Below are 26,894 nucleotides of genomic sequence, written 5' to 3' on the forward strand. Positions count from 1 at the left end.
GGGGAGGGAAAGAGGTGAGTTCAAAATTCTTCAGGATTCACTCAGTGGTGTTGACCAGAACTGGCCAGTTTCTATTGCTTTTCGATTTCTGTCAATGTGTAGAAATCAGAAAACAATGGAGTGGGCTGAGAGAGGCTGCAACGTACTTATGTATCCATCTGTACATATATTTCTGTGTCTGTGTGTGGAGCAGAGAAGAGAAGAGAACAAAAATATAAAACTGTACTCCATTGAAACTCTGTCCAGACAAAAGATTCTCTTGGAACAAGAGGGGAAATGTATGTCTATTGCATGAACTTGTTTTGGAGGTTGTGGACCTTCTTCAGTAGTTTTGCCCCATCAAGTTCCAAAAAACTTTTTTGAAAAGCTTCAAATATGTTCTTGAGCTGCTCCGGTATTAGCAGTACACATGCCTTTGTTCGGCGTCCACATCCTTCCATCACTTGATTTTCCTCAATCACAAGTCATTTATCTAACATCACAATTAGTCTGAGGCTCTTTAATGAAGATAGAAACTGAACATAAGGTAAATATTTTGCATAGTTTCTCTGATCATAGCGGTCTGTCTGTCTGACAAGGGTCTGTTGTGCAGAAATAACTGACTGTGTACTTAGCTCACTAAAATAAAGGCAATGCAATTGCACAGATTAATATTCATTCTTCATAGATGTAATGCGCTTCATAAACAATATTACAAGATTCTGAAAACATTTATTAAGCACTGATGTTTTAATGATACCCAATATAATATAAAATCAATTCTAAAATGTTTTACTGGAACACACAATTCCTTTAAAAAAAATTAGGTGTAGCAACAGTGGGTGTTTCCACACATAAAGGTGGGACTCAGTGGTACTTTGTTTTCATGTTACAACATGTTTGTTTCCACTCTGGTCCACATCCGGCACGCTGGATGAGCGTCCTGTTTCCATGACGACTGACCGGAAAAGACGTTCGACACGTCATCTCTACGTGAGTCTTTAAAGTCCCGATTGTAAAAATAAAAATCTGAGAAGTAACGCTAAACTTTAACAACAGAGACACAGGTACGCAGGCATGCAGGTAATCTGGAGAGAAGATCATTTTGTTTTTAAACAGACCGCGGCGGAGAGCGACTCCAGCGGCCATGTTAGCTAACGGAGCTAGCAGGTAAACAACATGAAGCACGTCAGTCATTTCATATGATGACGACATAGTATAGTAGTATTTTAAGACGGGACTTCTCATATGCGGCGAAGACACACTAATGAATTGTTCCTTTTACTGCATTTTCCTATGTAATAGTTTTTAATGTTAACGAATGGGTAGCATTATGTATAATTTACCCATTATTTTATAATTCCTTGGCTGATTGAAAAAAAATAAATAAAATTGTATATGATTTGTATAGATCATATTTACAACTCTCCAAAATCACTTTTTTCAGTGTACATCTTTGTTTCTATTCCAATGAAAGAACCAACCATTTTGAAGTTGAAATAAGTGTACACTGCTCTCAGTGTCTAACTGCAAAATATGGCAGTAACCTTCTGTTAACAGAAATGTGCTAGAGAGGAGTTCTTCCTCACCACTGTCACAATATGCATGCCCTGAATGAGGGACTGCTGTAAAGTCATCGACTCAACACAAGCGATTTGCTGTCGCCCTCTGCTGGTCAGAGGGAGTGAACGCCATAAGTAAGGACTCCATACAATCTGTTGGGTTTTATTTGGTTCAAACTTTTTAAAGTACTTTATAATTAATAACTTGGATCCACAGTAATTTGACTAAATTTAAATGACTTTTCGTAAGATGCCTTGACAACAACATTGTTGTGAATTAATATTATAATGTAAGCTTTTAAGCACTTTTGGGGTCTTGAATGTTTTGGTATCTGCTTTGGGAGATTTGAAGTTTCTTGTTCTTCCATTGAACTCAGAAGTTCAATGGATGCAATAATTGTGCAGGTGATATCAAAGAAGGGGTCTGTTAAGATGTTTTTGATTTGAATAACTTTTGATTTTAGTACATGTGACCACTTAATGCTGCACATTCAAAGAATGACCATTTGCAGTTCTTTATAATCCATAAAATGTTTAGGCAATCTGCTGTGCATCATAGGTGGGAACAGTGCATTTTGAGTTTTTTTATTTTTGAAAAAAATACTGTTCTGGTGGGGAGCTTTGTTCTGTAAAATTTGATTTATACTGTAATAGTTCATGACTTGAAGATTATACTGACCATCATTTGCATTGACCATTTAAGAAAATCTGAGAAAATATAACTTGCATAATAATTTGCATTTATTTATTTATTTATTTATTTATTTATTTATTTATTTATTTATTTATTTGTCAGAAATGTTAAATTTTAAAACTATGTAACTTTAAAATTAAATGTTGCTCCGCTTCTGAGTTGTAGCACTGCTAAGCTAACACGACTGACTGGATGAATGAATGAATGAATGAATGAATGAATGAATGAATAAATGAATGCTGCTTGTGATTATTACATTGTTACTATGGCGTATTGCATGGAGATGCATAGGTTAAGCAAACCTGTTTTCAAGAAATGTTACAGGGTTATTACATCACTTGTGGCTTCTGATGGGCTGGGTTTATCTTTAAAACTAGGAACAATCCCCCTTATTCCTATTGGTCTGCTCGTGTATTCGGACGAACTGCACTCTATTTCGCTACACACCCACTTTCGCCACCTGCATGAATATTCATTTGGTTGTTGCTATTTCCATCATTTAGAAAACGTCTCGCTTTAAAGCTCTGACATTTAACCAGCATGTTATTATCTTCATTAATGTGAGCTTTGGTGGGTTTTAGTTTGGTTATTCTCGGTTTATAAACCCGTGTGTGTAGAAGCAGCGGCTAGTCAGTGTGTTCGGCAGCTAGCCGTCGTCACAACAGTTTGCACAGTCTGGAATTTATTACTACAGAGTTGGCATCGAAATGGCATCAATAGCAGCAGAGCATGAGCCAGGAATAACACCGGGCTCTGGAGCTCTGGCTGACGCTTTGGTTCCCGCGAGTATATTTGCTCCAGACCGGGGAGGATGTGGGGAAGAGGACGGCGACGAGTGCCTCGAGGACGAGGACATGACCAATGGCAAACCCGAGGACCGAAGGGTTGATTGCAGCAGCAAGGTAACTCTAGGCCTGGATGTAGCACTGCTAAGCTAACACGACTGAATGAATGAATGAAAATATGAACGCTGCTTGTGATTATTACATTGTTACTATGGCGTATTGCGTGGAGATGCATAGGTTAAGCGTTATATTTTAAAGTGAGGGCTCAGAGCTTGTGCTGGACCACGCTGGATTTGGTGCAGTTTCTGCTGACGTTTATTGAAATAGTTAGCCATGTGGCTAACATTAGCTTCAGCTGATGCATGATCGCGTAAGACAAGACAGTGGCGCTTCAAAGCACATTTTTAACCATACGTTTGCACAAATAACAGCTTCTTATTTTGGATAATTAAATTGCTTGCCCATTACCCAAAGTAATGGCTGACTACTAGCTTTAAGTATCAGGACCCCATATAAAGCCAAACAGCATTGAGTGGGTTCTGAAGATATTCATCAGCAACATGCGTCGTGTAGTGGAACAATGAATATGAAGCTCGTATTTAGTAACCATTCGCTTGAAATGGGCAGAATATTTGACATGATGTAATTCTGATTGTTTGACTGTAAGAGAGAGCAATCAAGGTATTTCCTGGAAGCATCATATTGTACTAAGGTGTAATGTCATAATGCAAAGATTGCACAGGGTTGCAACAAAAAACATATTTCTGCTGACTTTAGAGCATACACAACAGTTATTGAAATGCAGATATATTATTGCACTGTCACATAAGATCTTAATCTTTGCAGAGTTGTATAATTGCTGCTACAGTAATACCATGTTTATTCTTTACTTCAAGAGCAATAATGCAAAGATAATCTTGATGACAGTGTACAATCAGGATTGCTTTCTAAAAGTAAACATTTCAATGGAAAAATTATTTTTTTTTTAAATACTGCAGATATGTACTGTATAATGTTTACTATATAGTGACACATAGGACTATTGTGAATCCTAAGATTTCTAAAGATAAAAACAGCTAACATCTACTCCTGTTAGCCATCCAAATCAGCTGTTATTATAGTGCAGCTTGAAAGAGTTGAAGACTTTGTGTCAATATCAGCTGTACCGTGTAAATGTGTGACTAAAGGACTTCATGGGAAGAGTGACAGCTGGGATCTTATACGTAAAAACGCAGCTTTGGCTGCTCCATCCCCACATACCTTCGCTGTTGATTATTATGTTTTATGTGTGAATGAGCCATTCACACTTTGAAACCTCAAACATTAATAAGCCCCTGATGCACTAATTAATACTGAGTATTTTTTTTCTTTGTTTTCTTTCATTCGTTGAACCCCAACAGCTGGCACTTGTAAGCCCAAATGGGGAGCAGTATGATTCGTTACTCCAACAGCTTCGTGACAGAATGGATGATGGATGTGGGGAAACCATCTATGTGGTCGGAATGGGTTCTGGTGAGAAGCACACTGCTATTGTCTCTGTTAGACTTTCCCAAATCTCCGGTGTTTATAAACAGCTGTGTTATGTCCTCTTGGATAGATGGTGGTGACTGGGGTCTGGATGAGAAAGACATGGAAGCCTCAGTTGCCACAATACACTCAATGTGTGAGCAGCTGGACTCTGACCTCATTCCTCTCAGAGAGCGCACTGAGGCTGCTGGGATGGTGGTCGACTATCTGATTCGGAGGCGTGTGGGTGAGCTGGACTTCCTGGAGGTCAGGTCAGTGTTTGGAATATCATGGCGACAGCCAGCATTTAGAGTCATTGTCCCTAGGGTTAGAGAGTTGAGCCAGTGTTCAATTGTCAGACATTTCTAAAGCTTCGCCAGTGCTTTTGTGTCCCTTCAGAGTCGCAGTGGTGGGGAACGTGGACGCCGGCAAGAGCACTCTGCTGGGAGTGTTGACACACGGCGAGCTGGACAACGGCAGGGGATTTGCCCGGCAGAAACTTTTCAGGCATAAACATGAGATGGAAAGCGGCAGGACCAGCAGTGTGGGCAACGATATCCTGGGCTTCGACCAGGAGGGTCAGGTGAGTGCTAGATAAAAGACGTCAGTTCAGCGTGAATCGAAGACAAACGGCAGGGAAGGCAGAAGGTTCATGCACAATACCAAGCACATGAGTCTATGCACTCGGTACATGCTTCGTCATGCTGCTTCAAGCAGCTACACCAAAACAAAACAAACATGACTTCCACGTATCACTGAGGTCTGCTGTTTGGGAACATTGTGACCTTCATCACGCTAAAGTGTAGGCCTGTCGCGATAAACGATAAATCAATTAATCACACGATAAATTAAAACTATGGACCTCATTTCAATTATCGTCTACATCGTTTCTTCCTGCCTTTTCCTCTTACTGTTGATGACACTGAATGAAAAAGGCTTAACTCTGGTGCTCTGACCCTCCCTTCCTTATTTCCTTAGTGTAATGCCCAGCGCGCGCTGCACGATCTTATGTCGCTGATTGTCGGTCCATTATCAAAACCTGAGAGACACATTAGCCGACAGAAATCCTAGGTATAACGGTTCGATCGAACCGTGTTGTGTCCAACAATGGACACAAAATAATAAGTCCAGTTCATTAATTTTGAAACCAGACATTAATCAATTCCTTACTACAATCTACCTGCAATGCATGTGGCTAGTGTCAACGTAATGTCCTGACTGAATGAAAATCATTATAACCTATTTATGTCACGTTAACGAAGAACAGCTGAAAAGTTACCAGGTTTTCTGGTAGAAATTTCGCTCCAACTCCTCCCCTAGTTATTTATATTTTCTTGACATGAACTGTTGAATAAACATTCATGTTGTTTCCGATGTCCGCTGGACTTCGGGTTGCACCGTGTCAGCTCTTCGGGATTCCCTCCGTGTTTCCACTCAGAAAGCAGGAGGAGAATCCGCGCTTTCTGATTGGCTACCGGTCACATTCAACAGGCTGCGTTAAGCTCCCAATCCTTGATTTAGATCGGAGCGGCCACGACGATCTACCGTAACACACAAGTGACAATCTCAGAACGAAGAACCTTCTAAGATTGTCGTTTGGGGTAAAAAATCCTGTAGTCTGAACTATTGCATCAGGCAGTCAGATGTGTTCTCTATTTAAATCTAGTTATTACTCAAGGGCAATATACAATACAGACTTCATAATCTGCACTCTTTTGGTTGAATGCAGTATTTATTTTCACTTCGGCTTTATGTTTAGTTTTTATTCAAGTACATTTATTGTTAATGGAGACTGAGAATCAATTTTATTTTTGTTTTTGGTTGTTTCATTTATTTTGTGTATCAGTCCCACTGTTAAGTGTTCTTTTGAAAATAAAGTGGATCTATCTTTGGTAGGAAATCGCATGTATTATTACGTAATTTCCACTAAATCAGTGTAAATAGGTCTTCAAACAATATTATCGTTTATCGCAGTAATATTTTGAGACAATTAATCGCCAAGCAAAATCTGTTATCGTGACAGGCCTACTAAAGTGTCAGTGGAGAAAGAAAGTGGCACAAACCAAATCTTAATTTACACTGCAATCAATGATTCACTTGGTACTTCATAATGAATGTAAACATCATTCGTACTTAAGAAAAATCAATTATATGTAGCAGTTAATGAGCCTAAATGTTGCTTTAATATCTCTTTGTAAAATGTCTACAGATATATGGAAAATATTTTTCAAGAAGTCTATTTTCAAGTAGTTTTATTGGTATGTTATTGATCTGTCTAGCCATACAGTAATCTCACTTATTCTTTGTCAGTTGCAGAACTAATCAAACAAAATCTTCTGTCAGTTCAATGCTTGCCACTTTTTGAAAGTTTACAATGTAACATACATTTATATTCAAAAATGTAGAAAAAATATTTTCGCACTCCCAAATAAAGTAAGTAAAAAGTCTCTTGATTGAAAGTAACTAGAAATGTACCAAATTGTGACTTTTAATCTGATCTTTGTGTTTCGTTACACTTTTGTTCCACAACAATATCCTGTCTGTCTGTGGCCAGGTTGTGAACAAGCCTGACAGTCATGGAGGGAGCCTGGACTGGACCAAGATCTGTGAGAAGTCCTCTAAAGTCATCACCTTCATAGACTTGGCTGGCCACGAGAAATACCTCAAGACCACTGTGTTCGGGATGACTGGACACCTTCCGGACTTCTGCATGCTTATGGTCAGAAAGTTTGTATGAAGGACATTTCTACCCTTGAAACATTTTGGTTTTGACTATTTTTATTTTTTTCTGTTTCATCAGGTTGGCAGTAACGCTGGTATTGTTGGGATGACCAAAGAACATCTTGGGCTGGCTTTAGCTCTGAATGTGCCAGTCTTTGTAGTGGTAACCAAAATAGACATGTGTCCAGCCAACATATTACAAGGTTAGTTTTCAGCTATGTCATAACCAACATCTTTTTCTAATGCATTCAATAAACATTGTTCTGATGTATCCATAGGTAGAAGGTATTTGCATTTCATAAACAAGAAGTAAATGTGAGAGTGTTTCCATCTAACAGAGACCTTGAAGTTACTCCAAAGGTTGCTCAAGTCTCCTGGCTGCAGGAAGATTCCAGTCCTTGTGCAGAACAAAGACGATGTGATAGTCGCAGCTTCAAACTTCAGTTCAGAGAGGTACTGAGTGCCTATGCACAACTCAGAATATATAGTTAGAATTAAACTGCTTATTTGTAACCTGTGTGTGTGTATGTTTTGATTTCTGGCCAGGATGTGCCCAATCTTTCAGATTTCCAACGTAACTGGGGAGAACATGGACCTGCTAAAGATGTTTCTCAACCTGCTGTCCTCCAGAACATCATACAGAGACGACCAGCCTGCTGAGTTTCAGATAGATGATACCTACTCTGTTCCGGTACACTAAGCACTGTCTAACTTCAATTGCTGCACAATGCAAAATTAAGCAAATTTGATCTAGTTTAGCTTGATTTCTCACTAAAGTCCTGCTGTTGTCCTGTTTCCAGGGAGTAGGAACTGTAGTTTCAGGAACTACCTTACGAGGGCTCATACGTCTGAATGACACCATGCTACTGGGTCCAGATCCTCTTGGAAGCTTCATATCCATTGCTGTTAAATCAATCCACCGCAAACGAATGCCTGTAAAGGAGGTCAGAGGCGGCCAGACTGCCTCGTTTGCTTTAAAAAAGGTAGGGAAGAAAAACTGCTCCACTTCTGGAAGAAGAAGTTTGTTTTATGCCGTGTGCGTTTTGCATTGAAGGTGTTTGAGTAAGGTTCTGTTTCTCTTCTTTTATCACTTTCTTCTAAAGATCAAGCGTTCGTCTATAAGAAAAGGCATGGTGATGGTGTCGCCAAAGTTAAACCCCCAGGCAACTTGGGAGTTTGAGGCTGAAATCCTGGTTCTGCATCATCCCACAACGATATCCCCCAGATACCAGGCAATGGGTGGGTAACAGCAGCTCTGAGAAATATTTGTCATCCAACAGCCTAAAGCTTCAATGTATTTCATTGAGATTTTACATCTGATGTAGCACAAAGTACATGATTGTTGTGTGAAAAAAAATCATGAGGTTTTGTTAATTATTTTAGCATTCAAATCAAGTTTGGTACTTTGTTTTCTGCTCTCATTATTCTGACACCACTAAATAAAATCCTGCACAATGGATTGCAGAAAATGATAATAAAAAAACAAAACAAATTGGCATAGGAAGTATTTTTAAAGTTTGTCATAAGCTGTGCGAGGAACACAACATCTATGTGAAAGATGAAACTTTTTTCAGATTAAGCCAAAATGTCTAGTTTTAAAAGTTATTTGTGAAAGAAATGTACGTTTTTTTTGTTGTACTTCACAATCATGGACTACTTTATTAGTGCCGTAATATAAAATACCACAAAAAATTTAATGAATCTTATGGCTCTGACATGACAAAATGTCACATAAATGCTGTTGCAAAGCAGTGGAGTTAATTCAGTGTTGAAGACAGAACATGGATTGATTTATGTAACTCCTGCCTATTCTGTTCTTCATGCAACAATCAGTCCACTGTGGGAGTATACGACAGACCGCCACCATCTTGTCCATGAATAGAGACTGCTTAAGGACAGGGGACAAGGCTTCAGTTCATTTCCGCTTCATCAAAACCCCAGAGTACCTTCACTGTGACCAGAGGCTGGTGTTCAGAGAGGGTCGCACCAAGGCTGTGGGAACCATTACTAAGGTAGAAAGGCTGCATGGACACTGCGGCGTTGGTTCTGTTTGAGTATGGAAAGCGAAATTTGAGTTTTCAAGTTGAATTATTTCCTCATAATTCTTCACAGCTGTTGCACTCCACTAATAACATGCCGTCAAACTCCAAACCTCCACAAATCAAAATGCAGTCGACAAAAAAGGTGCCACTCAGAAAAGAGGATGGCACCATGGCAACCAGCGACGATGCAGCAACGATAGCACAGCCGGCTGGCTCCAGCACGTCGCAGCCGGTGAGTCAACACAGATCCAAAGACACTCCCAATCGTTCAAAACTTCCAGATTAAGGTGTTTTCTTCCACTTCTTGGAGATCATTGATCTATTCTAACCTCCTAACGTCTTTGTCCTTATTTCTTTGTCCCCAATTCATATTTTCATTCATTTAATCAATATCATATCTTTATTTTGTTTCAAACTCAAATTTTTGCCACATCCCATCACTTCTTTATACTTTACACTCTTCTTTGCTTGCGTGGCTGAATCCAAAGGGGGAGGGAGACGATGACCCTCAAATAAAAGAGGGCAACAAAGAGAACAAGGTAAAATGTGTATGAACGAGAACAACGGAAGCCCAGCAGACAGCTGAATTAAAAGCCCAGTAATGTGATCCGTGCACAGCCTTGTGTTACTATTTAAAGTATGTAATGTGTGCTACCTAACAAAGGGTTTTTCATTTTCTCTCCTTTTTCAGCCAAAGTCTGGGGGAGGTGGAAGGAGAAGGGGTGGCCAAAGACACAAAGGAAAAGGCCAAAATAGCAGCACCAGCTCAATGGCACCACCCTCCTCAACAGCAACAGGAAACAGCTGAATTGTCATCTTTATTTTAATTGTATGTTTTGTTGGAAGCTTCCCTCTTTAATTTCACCAAGTGTCATTCCACAAACCAATTAGATACACGTTTGGAGCGATTGTCTTAAACCTTGCCTCTTCACACCAGTTCATATCTTTGTTTTTGTACTGAAAAAAAAGAGAGAGAGAGACACTGCCTCAGTTATGTGTTTATTGTCAGCTGCCTGCACCGGTTGGAAAAGTTTTGTTTTCAGAGAGCAGTAAGGTGTTAAGAGGCCAGTCTCACTCAGGATGAGGAGGTATTTAAGTTTCCAGAAGTCATTGGAATCAGCCCTGTGGCTGGAGAAAGCAAAGGAGACCAGTTTCGATAAGTGCAGCTATAATTTAAACTCCCTCCTGCATTTTCTGTGTATTTACAACAAAATGTGTTGTGCTATTTATACTGAAAATGTAAATTGTAAAAATTGTAAACCTGAGTTTGTACAAATTGTATGCAAATTACAAATGAATGTAGCACAGGGCAAATGATGATCCAAAACTTAAGCTACAAGAAATAAGCTGTCGCATTACTATAACCTAATTATTTATTTGCTGCACATGCAGGTTTACTGACAGATGGTTGGACTATATTTAATCTCACCTGCACTTACATTCAGTAGTATCTGTCATGCTTTAAACTGGTGATAACCTTATATTAATGGCATTAATACAAAGACAGCACATTTCTCAATAAATCAGTTGCTAATGATTATAATGCTTTACCTGTACATCTACTACTCCATGTGTTATGGCCTGTTGCTGCTTGTGACAATTTCAGACATTTTTCTGCAGAAACAAACAAATTAAAAAGAAAACTTTTGAGCAGTCCTGGTTTCTAAGTATGCATCATTTTCATTACAAATTAAAATGTTCAAAGGTGGGTGAAACCTTTTCTATTTGAGCTTTGTAAGTACTCAAGATATCAAGTACTTCAAGAGTTATTTATAACAGTGTTTGTTTTGTCTTTAAAACTTAAACCAGACATATTTTCACAAAGTTTAAGCTTTTATGTTTCTTCTGTGCATTTAAATGTGGGAACATTTACATCTCTGGATAGATTTCCAAGTTTATAGTGTTCAATCTAAGGTTATGCAATTTTCTGTGGCAACAATCATGTTACGTTGACATTTTCACCAATCAATTCAATTTCTTACATGTGCAGTAAGAAACAGTTCTCTTAATACTTTTACAAATTTGTCAAAAACTGTTGCTGTAGAGAAACACAAACCATCAACATTTTGATTATATAGATGTTTTAATGTAACATTGATGCAACACAAAAAGTAGCTACTTTCTACACATGAAATGCATAAGTGCATTTTCACTACCCTTATTATGGTAGCAGACACACAGTTCATGATCACCATCTGAAAGGCTTTTCTTGGCATGTGCAACATGACGACAGAGTAACATGACATGGAAGTTGAGGAAAGTAACATTCTTCGCAAAAATAGTTTATATCTTTACAGCCCCACGGTTAGGAATGTTCCTTTTTTGGTCCTAAAATATATGAGTTTACAGCATGATGAAGAACTGAAGATCATGTTTAAATTTAAACAGTGTTGAATGTGCACTTACAATTCATGCACAAAGTAGTGTTCATGAAATAATACAGCATAGCAGTACAGAATATTCTGTACAACAGGAATGTTCGCCTTCTAGACATATTTTTAACTCTGGTGGCAACACATTAAAAACGGGACAGAAATTAAAAAATAAAGTGTGCACCGAACTTTAGTCTTCACAAACCAAATGGACATTTACTGGGGTTTCAGTCATTACTTTGGTGCAGTTAGTGCCCAGGACTCTCAGGGTGAGAACACATCTGAAGTGGCTGTACCACTTTAACAAAGAATTTTCCAAGGTATGAATTGCAATTAGAAGCTGAAAATACATCAGAAACATCAAGATGTAGAGTAGAAAGCAACTGGATTTCTTTAGTTTCTTAAAAATCATTTCACCTCTCACCAAAAAGGCTTCACTTCTAAATAAGTTTGGAAGTAACATGTGATTCCTCTGATTACTACTTATGAGCCTCTGACTACTACTTATGAGCCTGTTGCTCATAAGTAGTAGTCAGATGCAGAACTGAAGAAGTCTTTTGAGGAAAGGTTGGAAAAAAAAAAAAAAAAAAAGTCCAGTTGCTCTCTGCTCAACAACTTTGGATTTTTATATCCTGAATGGCCGAGAATCTACACCAGCATAATACCAAGATGCAGCACACAGGGTAAATCAGATGCTCTGTTGTGCATTCAGCCATCAATGTCCCAGCTAAAGAGGTGATGTTTCACCAGCATGTCCTGCACTCCTTCTTTCAGTGGTTTCTGCTCTTTCTCCTAAAAAACAACATTAAAACACAAAACAATTAGCGACAGGAAAATAGTTTTCAGGTTTGTGGTTGTAAAGTGTCAAAATTTTTAGTTGAAACGGCATTAATACTTTTTTGCATTGTTAGAAATATCAATGGTTGCTTTTTTTCCCCCGCCCCTTAAGGTAGTGTTCAAAAATAATCAAGTTAGTTTTACAAAAATACGCATCATCTAATTCTAATTTGGTTAACTACTAAAAAGGAAGGGAAGAAAATGAATGGCAAAATATGATGAATATGATGGGGGGGGAAAGGAAGAGGATTAGTTGTAGATTTCAACAGAAATATTTGAACATGACATATTAAAATTAAAAAAGCTTTATTAGTATCAATTCATGGCATCTGCAACTCTGGATGAAGTAAAAGGAAGCGTCTATGGTGACTTGTATACAAGTGTTGGGGGTTTGACTGTGTATGCTTATGAAGACCTGTGAAAATGTATGTTTCTTTAAAATATACGCATTTTTTATGTTTTATCTGGCAAATGATTCTGACGATGAGAAAGTGTAAGGGGCATGTGTGGTTTGGGATAAAATCTGAGTCTGTGTGGAGCTTTTGTGTTTGGAGCAGAAACCGTGAATTGGCTTCAACTAATAACTAATCTTTGTCATGTTTACAGCAACCAGTCTCACTCAGGTTACCTAGAGATCCCAACTAAAGAGGTGATGCTGAACCAGCACATCCATAACTTCTGCTTTCAGAATAGCAGATTTCTGAAATGGTATGAGATCATCAAGGTTGTCTCTCCTCAACGCAACAGGCTGTTCTGATTATTAGATTGATTTTGCTGCTATGTTATCACCATGTCTTTTACTCACCACTTTCTTGTCAGGCAGCTCACTGTCTTGAGAGAGACTGAAGGCAAATTTTGACAGGACCCTGAGGACACAGAAACAAAAAGTGCCCAGAGGTTTTATTTCAACACCAGGGCCTTGCAGTTTCAATAAGTTTCCCTTTTGAACGTTTTATTCCATCATCCACATGCTAAACACAATTTAAACTGGTGTAAAACTTCCTGTTACAGAGCGGAGAATTCAATTAAAATTCAAACAGTGCTGCCTTTCAAGGAGTTTTTATTTGGCCCAAATGGACATCAGAAGCAAAGTAAATTGAAACAACATATTTAACAATATTAATTTTTGACAAGTATTACAGTCTGTAACACAAATATAAACAAGCAAATTGACGCTTATATTCAGAGTGAAAAGTATAGGCAGAGGCATAAGCTTATTTACATGCACAGTTTTTTTTAAAATAACTTTAACATGAAAGACATTTATTTACTGTTTTGAGGCAGGACAAATGATCTTTTTCACCCTACATTTTTTAGTCTATATCAAAGAATTTGATTGTGATCTAGATTTACTTAATTCCTGTTAGATAGTCCCAATTTTTACCCCATTACAGAGCTACCCGTTATAAAAGTTTTTCTTGACCCTTAATGTTTTATAACGGACAAATATACCTTCAAAAATGTGCATAACGATAGACATCCATACATTATCATCAAAGAGGTGCATGTGGGCAGGGGATGGCAGGAAGGAGAGTTTAGGATGGCCCCACCCTATTCATAATGGGCTATTAGGCCTGTTTAGTGTCTCCTTTGGATTCAGAGAAATTAACAACCTAATTTGTTGCCATTTTAATGTTTTGGTTTCCTGTCACACATCTTAATACCTGAGCTCACACTTGATCTGCACCCAACCAGGACTGCGCAGGAATGACCATGGATGATACCATTTTTCTACAGCAGCCATGCTGGAGCACAACACCTCCAACCACAGATGAAGAACCTGTTCACTAGAGAGACAAATGCAAATTCAGGAACCTTGGTATTTCTACTTCATTGTAAAATTATCTACATTACTTGGAGTTAATATGTGAAACCTTTCATAAACATGTGTGTGTTTGTGAGAAAACTCACTTTAGGCCAACACACACGAGAGATCTGAACTTGACATCCATCTGAGCGTGAACAGAGTCATGGCTCATGTTTACAGCCTGCACTGCCTAGAAAAAAGACAGACGGGTTTAATTTTAATACAATGTAGACATCAGATAGGGTGAAAAACATACAAAAAGAATAAAATACTTCTTTGTTATATCAAAATAAAATCATTGCTTTGGACTGTTTTGTTGACTCACTCTATACAGCAGCTCCTCAGGTGTTAGCACTTTTCCATCTTCATCTAACCTAGTAAACATCATAGACAGTGACTTGACACATTCATTACCGGTGTGATGACAAATTAATATTCTGACACACTCCTGTTGCATATTACACTTAGTGTACAGAGAAGTGCAGGTACATGAACAATGTTGCAGCTGCAAATTAGTAAGTACCAATCAGGAATGTTGTTTTATTGATGCAATGATTTACTGACTTTAAAAATACATCAATATATTCAGTTGACAAACCACGTTTAAAACCTCATCTTTTCCTTATAATTTTTAACAGTAGATGCAATTTTCCTTTAAAATGCGGTATGTGCAGTGTCTCTCTCTCTCTATGGTCCACAGCGATGTGTGTGTATGTGCCATTTCAAACCAAACATGATGAATAGGGTGTCTGATTCCTAGCCAGTGAGGTGTAGTATGGAAGTTTTTCAAAGTCAAAAGTGGGCTCTGGTACTGAATTATAAATGCAGGCCTGGATGCTCTATAAGTTTCCTAACAACCGTAGCAGCAGAGTGATGTAGAGGTTGCAGATACCGACTCTGTGCTGCAATCGTTACCCGTTTGTAGCCTAACTTTTGACTTACTGGCTACTTATGTTTGTCCACAGGCAAGCCATGTTCAAATAAATTTAAATTCATTAAATTTTAATCATGTAATGATTATGTGAATAACTAAATTAATTTAAATAATTTTACAAAATTACAATAAATACTTTGCAAAAATGTAACATAAAAAGATGTAGTAAGAAGGTTATAGTGATAAAAAGGTTGGATTTTTCTGTTAGAAAAATATCAATTTAGTATCGATCGATTTATTAAAAAATGGAAAAAAAAAAAGCAAATTGTGGCTCTCGTATCTTTAATAAAAAACATATAAGTGTAGATTGCATTTACCTGTATGTTTTACAAAGCACAAGTCTAGAATAGACAGAATTGAAGTCTCTCTCCACCTCCCGACTTGCTGCCTGAGGAAAAGCACATTAGGTAGAATAATGCATTTTTATTTTGAGCCTGACAAAAGCCATTTCATTTATGAGGCCTTAATAAAAAAACATAAAATAAAATCTACCTCCTCTATGAATAACCATGGGTGACAAGGTCCTCCAAGTATAGAGGGCTTTTTTAATCCATGCTGAAAGATGGCCTTCAGGGCAGGACAGAGGGTTCCTCTGACCAGGTCAGTCACTGCCTCTGTCACCGAGTCATCACCTGCTAATGAGTACTGGACACAGGCCGGGGCACCAGTTGACAGAATATTCAAAGGAACAGATGTCCAAAGCTGTGTACCTTTTGTTCACAGGCTTCCAGATCTGATAACTTACCTCCTTACTTCTTTCATCCAGAATTTCCACAAACTTGGCTGGAAACCAACCTATCACACGATGGAGAAAATAAATAATGTATGTGAAAACAAGTGAGCAATGTAATGTTTAATGATGAAATAATAAAGAGCACACACCTCTCAGGCCATTGAGCTCACCAACCCAACAGTGCTCATCTTTTTGTGAGATGATCTAACAGAAAAATGAGGTAGAAAAAGTGAAAGGGGTGAGTTTTTACATCGTAAACAATAGTATGCATCTCAGTGTAACTCACAGTGATGATGTCATTCTTTCTGAAGCCCAATTCATCATCATCGTGACGTTCAAAATCCAGCAAAGCCTTTGCTCGTCTCCGTCTGTTACGAGACACCACAAGAAAATTTTCATGGTCTCTCTGGTGGCTTTCCATGGAGTAATCTGGAGTCAGATCCTGGAGAGAAAAGGAGTGACAGGGTTCTTAAAACAGTATATTACAATAACAAAGTGAAAGCTTATAAGTGCAAAGCAAAGTCTGGACCTACAGTGCTGGAATGCCGTGGGTCTAGACAGTGGAAGTGCTCTGCTGTACGAGTTATAGCCTCCCTCAGAGCAGCAACTAACTCTGTCTGCTTGATGTTTTTGGATTTCAGGGCATCAGCTTCATCCTCCCCAAACAGCAGAGAAGTCAGGGTGGATTTCCTGCGCAAGGACTGTCTCCTGACCACCTACATATTCACAAAAACAGAATGACTTTAATGAGACGTACAACATGACTGATATTCAGGCATGTCAGCACACAACAAACCTTATTGAGATTGGTATTGAGTGTGGAATTGTTTCCATTGTTGAGCTGTGCCTGTTCATTAAGAATATAGGCCAGGTGCTTGTGACGATGAGCCTCCAATGTTTCCTGGGATAACGTCCCAGCTATCCGCATAGCCTCTCCAAGAACTGCAGGCCCGTCTTTTAACTGACTTGGCAGGTCTGACAGAGTGTTAAAAATGGATGCAGAGTTTTCTGATGATATGAGCTCTTCCTCCTAGAGTCAAAGTACAATTCAGAAAGAATAATGCTTAATAATGACAGACTTTTTTATTTTTTTGACATGTTAATGAGAATACTTGGAAATAGTTCCAACTATGCACACAATGATTTTCTAATTTAGGGGGAAAGAAAACATGTTTGACTGTATCAGCTTGTTGAGACTGAGGTAGGTGTAGCGTCCCCACCTTAATTTTGAGCATGCCCAGTGTGATCTGGAAGAGCACCACCGAGCCCTGATAAAACAATAGATCCCAGATCCTTAGAAGCAGACGGATGTCCACCACACTGGCAAATGACGTCAGGAACCAGTGCAATGTGATTAGCGACAACTCTGCAAGTAAAAGAAAGACGTTGTTTCAAAGAATGCAACATAAACTCATTAAATGCTACATCAATACAAAATATAATAAACCAAATATATAATTCATCTTCAGTTTTTACCTATATCATGCTCTTGGAGGAGGCGGTCCAGGGCAGGGAGGTACTGAACGACGAGCTGCCGCAGAACCCTCTGATCTGTTTGCACCCCCAGGAGTGTGGAGGAGAAGTAGGATGGAGGAAGGAGGTCTTCGATCAAAGCACACATCATCCACAGTGCGTCCTCCTCCTCCAGAAAGAGCAGCAGGCAGGAAATGACCTAGATGAACAAGACATTTATGAAATGAAGAAACAAAGAGCCCAAACACACCAAAAAAAATGAGATTGTGTAAATGTGCAGTTAAGGACATGCGATTATATGTTCTCACCATGCCAGTGCCCTGACAGTACCCAATGTCTGGGTAGAGCCATGCCAGACCTCTCAGTACTCGCCTCAGTCTTGGGACTCCTACACTGTTTAGAGTACTGAAACATGCATTGGTTGGCATGGTCCGTAAGAGATCCTTTTCTATCTGGATAATAATAATAATAAGGCAGAGTTAATTATTTAAAAAAATACCCAACTGATTATTGATGTTACCTGAAATTTATATTCCAAGATTTCTTCATCAACAAAAAAGGATTAAGAAACAGAAAGAGTAATTTCTAAACATTTTGATGTAAATCAAATGATACATAATTTAGGGTGTGATGCATACAGTAAACTTAAATACTGTTGGAGATTTTACCTGCTTAGCTGAGCTGGTGTCATCATTCGAGCTATTCTTGACAATTTCTTTGTAGGAAATCTCTGAGGTCCTCTTCTTTTGCAGTGCTCCAGACAGACGCATCCATAACTAAATAATTTAAAACAAGAAAAGAGAAAATTAGAGGCTATTTGTTGCCATTAAAACTGACATCATTAAGAATAGTAAAAGCTCTTTCTATCCCATGTTTAGTCAAATCCTCTGGTGAGGATGTCTACCTGGGGCCTCATGCTATGAGGTATACCACCAAGCACCAAAGAATGCAGGCGCTCTGACTGTGGAAGGACAGGATCGATGAGGTCCCAGGTCAGGTCCCCCACTCTGTGGTTATGGGTGAACTCCAAGTGGGCTTGCCAGCGAAGCCGCTGCTGGGGGTCTTCACGCTGGGGTGAACCCTCTGTGCCCAACCTTATCTTGGGCTCTCCATCATCTTCAAGGAGAGGAAATTTTGGAAAATGTCAAAATTTTGCAAAGCTAGGCTTTCCAGTAATGTGAACACTGGGAAGTACTTCTGTAAATAAGAATCATTGACTCAAAAGACAAAAGAAGTATTTCAAAACAAAATTACTGCAGATATTAAAGTGTAGCAGTTATTCACAGAGTATGAAAAAGGTATGCAGCAGAAGCTCCCAAACATAAGACAAGCACTGGGTATGTAATTAGACACGCTAGTGATGTGAAAGGTAACTGTAACGATGGTGATAAATAAGTTTCCCTGTAAAAAAATCAAAACAAAAAAATAATTAATTGAAGAAGTACATAAGTCTGACTTTTTCAGCACTGATAAGAATCGGTAATTAAAGTAAGAAAAAGCAGCACTTGTATTGTTCTGGTAACAGTAAAAATAAAAATAAAAAAAGCACGACTTGGAAACATTCAGAGAAATTACGGTAACTTTGAGCAATCACTAACTGTGACAAATAGGAGTCTGTACAAAGACATCTCCACAGCTGCAACACTGATCATGGTGCTAGAGGCAACACAAAACATGCTTTCATTCATTAGGATGAGAAAAAAAAATTGTGAAAAACAACTCTGTGATCACATGAAGTCGGTATGTGATCACAGTCTTTATCCTAAGATACAAAGATGTCATTCTTCTTCATTTATATGTGGGGAATTTTACCCATTATGTTTATGAAAAGAGAATTAAAGGAAAAATGCTTGTGACTCTGTTTTGTGTATAAAATACCTTCCATATCTATTCTGAAGCCAAACTCATCATACTGTTGTTCAGGCTGCTCTGCAGGATCTTTCTGTAGAGACAATATAGTAACATATTTCTTATTAGGCAAAGAATAGGTTATACAACAAAAACTGTTTATTTTACTGCAATAAACTCCATGCATAATTTATTCAAAGAAAAATACCATTTAGTAACACATCCTTGCATTTTTGTCAATTGTTTCTTCAAAACACAACTGAATCGAACTGAGAACTGCTGAACCGGAACGGGATCATAGGGAAGCGATTTGTTAATCAATATTTCAGAGCTTCCCTCTGAAACATTCATTTCAGGTTGAAAATATGGGAACATTATGCTTTGTTTAAAAGAACTCAAAATGTGCAAATTAAACCACAATACTGTCATAACACTGTCCACAAACACATATGTGAAAGTGAAAATTATGGTATATTTTAATCATCGTCTTACAATAAGATGCTTTTTATACCAGGCCATCATTTTGGCTTCAGTTACTAAAATAAGTAACTGATCTGACGTTGAAACATATTTTGGAGAGGTCTTTTCTTGTAATGCTATCTTGTTGACTTAGAAAATAATTCCATCAACTAATTCCATCAGCTAAAATTAAATCAGATTCTCACTTGATGATATTTGGCCAAAATATCTTGAGGCCACATGCTTGGGGTGAGAGCCGAAAAAGATCCACCAGGTGCTGGTGTGTAAGTACCTAACACAGAGAGGGGGAAAAAAAATAAGTCAACGTGAGAAACATACTTTAACATAATGAAGTAAAAAGGCTAGCATAGACCAATGCATACAATAAATTATTTATTTCAAAAATGCTGGATCTAATTACCAGACATTTTGTTGATTAAGGGAGATCACAGAGAGAGACAAAGGACCATCCGGAGAAGAGACATCAGGTGACGGTCAGTCTGTGGAACAACTGGGGAAGAAAACAGATAGCAAATTAATTTATTCTGTAGTTTTAATGGCACTAAGAAAAAGCTATCAAAAATTAGACAATAAAGGAGTGCAAGAGCATTTCCACACAAGATAAAACATATTGCCAAGAATCAATGGTTTTTATAGCTACAGTATGCTGTAGTAAAATCAAAAGTACAAAAACTAATTGTTAGTTTAGACAAATCCTTACAGTCAGGTCATGTACAGCCAAGTGAAATCTGCTGACATTTGGTCTATTTATGTTCTATTCAGCAACCTAGAGTATTAGGTTCATAATTTGTTATTATTTTCTACACAAATCGACATTTAATAATGTGTGAAAACATTTTTTTCCTCAATCAGTACTTAATCCAGTTGGCACACGATAAATATTAAATATACTACTACAAAATAGTTTTCTGTACCAAAGGTTGCTTAACATGAGTCTTTGACATCAACAAACTTGAAATTCTGTCTATATATCCCAAGGATTTTACTGTTAAGGAAAAATAAATCTAAACATTGTTATGTTTTTTATTTCCTTTCCTATTTTAACAGTGCAGCTTTGTGAAGGAACGTCACTTTGAATAAAAAAACTAAAGAAGCAACATTTAAAACTGTAACCTGGAGAAGAAATTCACCACTATACAAACCCTGTGGAAGAATGAGTAATTCTCGCAGCCGGCCCGTAGCATTTGAAGTAGGATTTAAGACTTAAGAGATATGATAAATCAATTCGAGGTTGGGAGGATGGCCAAGTACTTTCAGGGAAGCTCTGTGTGTAACTCTAAGGGATAACAAAAGTGTAGACACTTCCTTACAACATTACCGGTTTAATCACATGCCACTGAACTTTGTAAAATACTTCCTGCAAACTGTTGCACAAATAAAGCCATTTCCACACATAACCTAAACAACAGCTTCTCATAACAAAGAAGGACTTAACTCTAAACTTTAAGTTCCACAAACAAACAAAAACGAAAACATGTTCGTCGGTAATGTTGTGCACTGTTCTATAAGGTAGGTTTGGACTGGAAGATCAGAGGGTTCTTCAACAAATATGGGAAGTAAAATGAGATATTAGTTGATATCCTGCAATTCTTAGCAACACTTTGGTAAATTATTATCCAATTTAAGTGTGCAAAAATCCTAAATAAATGTAAAATTCTGTTCCAGACGTTGCTCAAGTAAGAAATGTGAAAGATGCATTATTTATGTCTGATTACAATCAGCACTGTAGGCAGCTAAGGAACACTGACTGGGTTGAAAAAGGACTATTTATTTATTCACTAGCTCAAACGCCACCTTCTTTCAAAGAAGTAAAACTATGACTTGCCATGAAGCCGTATCACTTACTACTGCAAACACAAGAACATCTCAGCTTCAACAGGTGTGGCTTTACTCTGCTATGTTTGCAGAAAGTAGACAAACACTTTGCCTTACCAGCAGCAATGACTAACATCCTTGTTTTCAGACACGACAAAACGAGCACGCCGAGAACAACAGCTTTTCACAGTAACACTGTAATCTCACGTTGATCGAAGAGTTTGGCGTTTTCCTGAAACCATGCCCAGCAAAAACCACCGCTGCGATTCCGAACACCGCCTCCAGTTGTTCCTCATAGTAACCCAAACACTGGTGACTCATTTTTCCTCATTAAGACACGTGTCACAAAATATTGTTGCGTCCCATTTCCTCAAGATCGTGATCAAATCGAAAGCGCGTATTGAAGTCACTCATTTGCAGAAATGAGTGACTTCAATATTTTTGTATGTGAATATCTCTTAAGCTTCTTAGCTCCTAAAACGTATCATACTAGAATAATGGCATCTAAGCGATAAGAGACCCCAGTTATATGAAAGATGCAAATGAAACACTGATAGCGCAAACACTTACTGCTGTTGCTTATCATTGTGGTTTTAATGGAGTTTTGTCAGCTGATAAATTACCGTTACGTCAAGCCACTGCTGACGTCAGGTGCAGCCGATAACTGTACTACATTTTCCTATGCAACACATTTTATCCGCGTTGACATTCGTCCGCGGATGTAAAAGACGAAATGAAACTATTATTGCTGTCAAATCGCTCACTTTCCCATCTACAGAATTCAAAACAGTTCAGAGAAATGCGTTCTTACTACTCTCTCGGAGTCTCCAGATGCTAGCCATTCGGCTACATTTAGCTTTTTGCTAGATGCATACGACGTAACACAGCCGATTCACTTTACTTACCGTAGCATTGCCCTGGAGAACAGATAGGAATCCCGATTAGGCTTAAAATAAGTTCTGCTCTTTAATATGGGAAAAACATATCACATGCTTATCACTCGCTTCTCATTACTGACATAATCTACGTTGTGCACCTGCTAAAGACGAAATGTAGCTCCTGTGTATTCCTACACCGTAAGGGTTTTCCCTGTTCTACATCCCGGAGCAGCACCGATTTGTGTGAAATATCCTTCCGCGACGACGACTGTGTGACGATGGCGCTGATGTATTCCATTCATTTAGGCATGGCCACGCCCCTCATTCATACCGGAGCCAGGAGAACAGCGAGTCACGATTTAGAGCAGAACTTAAACGACATCGTATGTTAAAGAAAGTCTGTCATCCTACCGAAGGTGCGCTGTGTTTTATATTTAAATAATCTGCGAAGATAGATTAGGTCTTATGTTTCCATTGAATAGTCTGATTTATTTTAATACCTTTGTATATATTTTCTATTCGTTTTCTGTTTCTTATTTTAACTGTTCTTTTGTATAACATTTTTCCTGCTTTAAAAATAAAAACAATATCAATAAACTAAAACACACACACACACTATACTTCACTATTTATAGGGAGAAGTATATTGGGTTACAAATAGATTAGTTGAAACCCTTTACAAAATAAAAACATATTTATAATTTTTAGAATAGAAGAATTTTGAAAAGTGTCTTTAGACAGCCACTTATTTTACTACTTGTTTGTCTCATTACTTGTTTTGTATTCATTTGGTTTTTATTAGTAATTAATTGAAAATGGGTTGTTTTAGCATTATTTTTGATGAACAAAAATAAATATTTAAACGTTTTAAGCATGTTTCCTCTGCACTACTCTTCATTAAAAGCACAATAAAACTTTTGCTAATTTGAAGTGCACAGTCGCTTGCTCCAGACTTTTTTAAAAAGCTTACCAAAAATATTTTGACCACTAAAAGCAGACCTAAAACACATTTTACATTATTAATTGGACACTTTCAGTATGTGGGTGGTTTAATGACTGTTGTGAACCGTTTTGACATAGGTTAAACTTTGAGAGATGAGTCATAATTAAAGCAGAATGGTCACAGCCTGCCCTGGTCAGAACCTACCAAAAGTGGCATCAGGAATGAAAATTACTTGAGAGGAATGAAAGATGTTTTCTATTCAAATGTGCTTCTGTTTTAAATGTTTTATTTCAAACAATTTATTGGCATGGTATTACTCCCTGATAGCAGAGTGCAGCTGGGCAATAAGGAACTGTGTTGAGCCACAAAATTAGATAAATGCTTTGAAAAACAATGATTTCAACTTGAATTGTTGGCTTGTTCTTTAAATGTGCCAAATTTCACATTACTTGAGCATCTGCTGCTTGATGGAAGCACCAATCTCAACCCAAAAGATCAGCCTGATCAATTACTGCCAGAGGCACTTTATAGAAATTGTTTGGACAAACAGGTCCCTGAGAAAGCAAAGAATAATTTCAGCCAGCATGACCTTTAGGTCTTAGAGGAATTATCTCCATTGCCCTCAGGCTAACATTGCACTCCAGTCAAGAGAGAAACTAATTGCTATTCCAAGTCCTTCATTTCCTCGAGTTTGCTGCTGAATATGTATATAAAAATACTAAAATAAACAAAAAGTTTATTTTAGAGGCTCTGCTAAGTTTCTTTCTTTCTTTTCCTTAATGCTTCTCTTTAATTTTCCATTACCCACAATAGGTTTTTGATGTGTGGATGCATAGATCTAACAACTGGAAAGCTGATTGGTTCTAAATAACAACCTTTGCTGAATCGAAGCCAGTTTGGTGGCCAAGGTAGAGCTCCTCAGTATTACCAGGTGCTTCATTTATTTGTCCAGGACTGGGTTCATAAACCAACCACCCAGCTCTTCTTCTAATTAATTTAACCTGAGTTAGTGGAAGGTTTATTAGAGTAAAGTAATTTGCTATGACTCTCTGAGGAGCCTCTGAGGATGCATGACAGAAGATTGTGCTTAGCTGCTGAAGCTGAAAGCGGCAATGTATTCAGAGGAACATAAAGTGCTGGTCTGATGGGGGCCGTTAATAAACACACTAAAACCAAAAAATTACCAATGGAATAAAGGAGCAATTAATGACAAAAACAGCCATAACCATGCATAAGAAATTAAAAGTGGCTACTGCTATGCATAAATAAACAAATATAGACATCAGTTGTTTTGTCACAACTTTTCCTGTCTTCCCATAATTGTATAATTTATTATGTTTCTTGCAATGCTACTTCCTAGTTATTCCTTTCCTCAAAAACTGCTAGTATCAAATCTTGTACTTGTTTATTGCCCTTATATGGAGGATCTAAGCACAGCAGGCAGCAAGAGACAGTTTTATTGAAAAATCAAGGATGACTGTGCCAACAATTAAATAATTCTAATTTATAGCAAAATTCTTCTGCTTCATTTTAAGCTCTTTACTAATTGTTTGTAGATGAAAACACATGTTGCATACTCTTCAGCAGAATAACTCAATGATTATTTATAAAGACAAACACCTGCATCTATCTCTTCCATTCAACATTGCATTAGGAAGAGATTTTACTCCTCAGCTCCTGCTGCCTTTCTCCTCTTTCGTGTTGCTTTGCCACAGATATCTATTCATTCAAAAGTTCTTGGTCCTCTAAAAATAAATGTCTATTTACCATCTCATCAGACGCTCTGTTTCTCAGACTGCCGTGCCTTCAACGTCTGAATGCTGACACCACAGTATGACAGTCCTCCCCGTTTAAACTGCATGCTAAGCCTGCATGCTAGGTCTGCTGCACCATGCCAGAGTGAGTCACATCATTAAAGATGCTGGAGCGATCGACCTTGCCTGCAGTTTGCTGCCCAGTGGTCCAGGCAGTTCATTCACCTGACATGTCACAACTGTGTGGGTGTGGCTCAATCATATTTTGCCACATCTTTCCTCCTACTCTACTTTTTTTTTCCCTTCTTCTTTTCTTGGAGGTGTTCACTTGCCTAACTGGAATTATTGTTATCTTTAGAATCATGTGTGGAGTGAAGGAAGTCCTGGATTTTGCACTGCAGTGAGCATGACGCCAGACAGGCACATAAAGCTGAAGGGAGAGGGAGAAATGTTAAGGCAGGAATAAAATGACAGACAGAGATTGAAGAATAAAGGAGGGATAGAAGATTTGTGATGGAAAAGAAAATAATTAAAATACTGAAATATATGAATTATAAAAATATAAGACAACGAGACAGAAATTAGGATTAGTTAAAATTATTGGTACAGTGTAGGTTTGATTGTTGCAGAAGGAATTCCTATGTAAATAAATAGGGGAGGTGTACATGTGGAAATGAAAAGAAAATAACATAAAATAAATAAAAAAAATAGAAAAAGGAGGTTTTTCTAAATAATTTAGACTACATCTCCCACACCTCTCCTCAAAAATATCTACCTTTGAAAAGGGTTTATTTATAAGAGCAGAATACAGAGTAAAAAAAGAATATAGGTGTTGTCAGGTCTGTTCTGTTGATCAAAGAAACTTTGTTTTTGTAGCCAGATGAATCACCTAGTTGCATCAGATTAAAAAGAAAGAAAGAGACATCAAGGACCACTTGTTCACATCAGTGCAATTTGCTGCAGTCTTGCAGTTACTTCTGAGGACAGAAGATAGCAGTGTTGTGTTGCTCCACGGCACAAGCAAGCACTGAATACAAAAAGGAACCAAATTTGAATAGATCAGAGAAAATGAACCTGATGATGTAAACATCTCTACTATCTTTAAAAATGTATTCGATTGTTGCAACAGAGGTGCCACTCTCCATGCTTTTCATGTACGTTCAAGCATTTTAATTTGCATATTGCAGCTTGAGTTTACTTGACACCATGGAAACGCATTAATTAATCTGCACATCTCTGCTGTCGTGTTGGCGTTTCAGGGCTGCCTCTGAGCACAGTGCACGAGTTTATGTAACTTGCATGATGTGGCCTCTGCCTTTGACATGTTTTAGTTCATCTATGCAAATAAGCTCCGGCTGGGTCAAGCAAGGCTTAGATCAGAAGTCTCTCACACAGCTGTTTTCTCCCCGTCTCATGGGACTTCTGTTGAGACGAGGGAGATTGCAGTTGAAGGGTAAGGGGCTTCTGTGGCTGCACATCGAAATGGCAAGTGATTTCTCTCGGGTGTGGTAATGGAAGTGGTATTTATGTTTTTTTTTTAGGTCTTTAATGCTTGTGAAGCAAAGCTTAACCGGTAAGATGATTTTAGAAGGATCACATCCCAAACTCAAATATCGATAAGTAGATAAATTCTGATTTATTTCTTTTTTTTCCTTCCAATTTATTGCTATTTCATTGTAACAATACTTGGATTTTTTTTGTTATTACTCTGAAAAATCACAAAACAAACAA

At 38.0% G+C, this 26,894-nt stretch overlaps 2 protein-coding genes across 6 annotated transcripts; one reads left to right on the plus strand and one right to left on the minus strand.

Moving 5' to 3' along the window:
* Nucleotides 1-912: 912 nt before the first annotated feature.
* gtpbp1 (GTP binding protein 1) lies at nt 913-10,942 on the plus strand. 3 transcript variants are annotated; one of them, XM_055035238.1, is made up of 15 exons: nt 913-972; nt 2,930-3,137; nt 4,421-4,532; nt 4,618-4,798; nt 4,926-5,109; nt 7,081-7,245; nt 7,327-7,450; nt 7,586-7,700; nt 7,794-7,938; nt 8,048-8,230; nt 8,351-8,486; nt 9,081-9,259; nt 9,360-9,521; nt 9,778-9,828; nt 9,981-10,942. In XM_055035238.1, the coding sequence occupies exons 2-15, from the start codon at nt 2,943-2,945 to the stop codon at nt 10,095-10,097; spliced, it is 2,049 nt and encodes a 682-aa protein (XP_054891213.1). In that variant the 5' UTR covers nt 913-972; nt 2,930-2,942; the 3' UTR covers nt 10,098-10,942. The 3 variants fall into 3 exon arrangements, with proteins under 3 accessions (XP_054891213.1, XP_054891212.1, XP_054891215.1); XM_055035237.1 differs by lacking the exon at nt 913-972 and adding an exon at nt 1,000-1,149; XM_055035240.1 differs by lacking the exons at nt 913-972; nt 9,778-9,828 and adding an exon at nt 1,099-1,149.
* Nucleotides 10,943-11,359: 417 nt separating this feature from the next.
* sgsm3 (small G protein signaling modulator 3) lies at nt 11,360-22,687 on the minus strand. 3 transcript variants are annotated; one of them, XM_055035242.1, is made up of 21 exons: nt 22,494-22,687; nt 20,174-20,263; nt 19,959-20,044; nt 19,324-19,387; nt 18,350-18,561; nt 18,114-18,221; nt 17,754-17,897; nt 17,449-17,644; nt 17,193-17,338; nt 16,769-17,002; nt 16,506-16,688; nt 16,259-16,414; nt 16,122-16,176; nt 15,985-16,034; nt 15,732-15,884; nt 15,557-15,627; nt 14,631-14,679; nt 14,410-14,495; nt 14,163-14,285; nt 13,304-13,364; nt 11,360-12,453 (listed from the first exon to the last, which is right to left on the minus strand). In XM_055035242.1, exons 2-21 carry the CDS (start codon nt 20,178-20,180, stop codon nt 12,370-12,372), a joined length of 2,268 nt encoding a protein of 755 aa, XP_054891217.1. In that variant the 5' UTR covers nt 20,181-20,263; nt 22,494-22,687; the 3' UTR covers nt 11,360-12,369. The 3 variants fall into 3 exon arrangements, 2 of the variants coding, with proteins under 2 accessions (XP_054891217.1, XP_054891218.1); XM_055035243.1 differs by lacking the exon at nt 22,494-22,687 and adding an exon at nt 20,916-21,010; XR_008606310.1 differs by having other exon boundaries at nt 12,363-12,453; nt 13,127-13,364.
* Between the last annotated feature and the right edge of the window lie 4,207 nt (nt 22,688-26,894).

The sequence above is a fragment of the Poeciliopsis prolifica genome, unplaced genomic scaffold, assembly GCF_027474105.1.
Source record: "Poeciliopsis prolifica strain line A6 unplaced genomic scaffold, Auburn_PproV2 SCAFFOLD010, whole genome shotgun sequence".
Taxonomy (NCBI): Eukaryota; Metazoa; Chordata; class Actinopteri; order Cyprinodontiformes; family Poeciliidae; genus Poeciliopsis; species Poeciliopsis prolifica.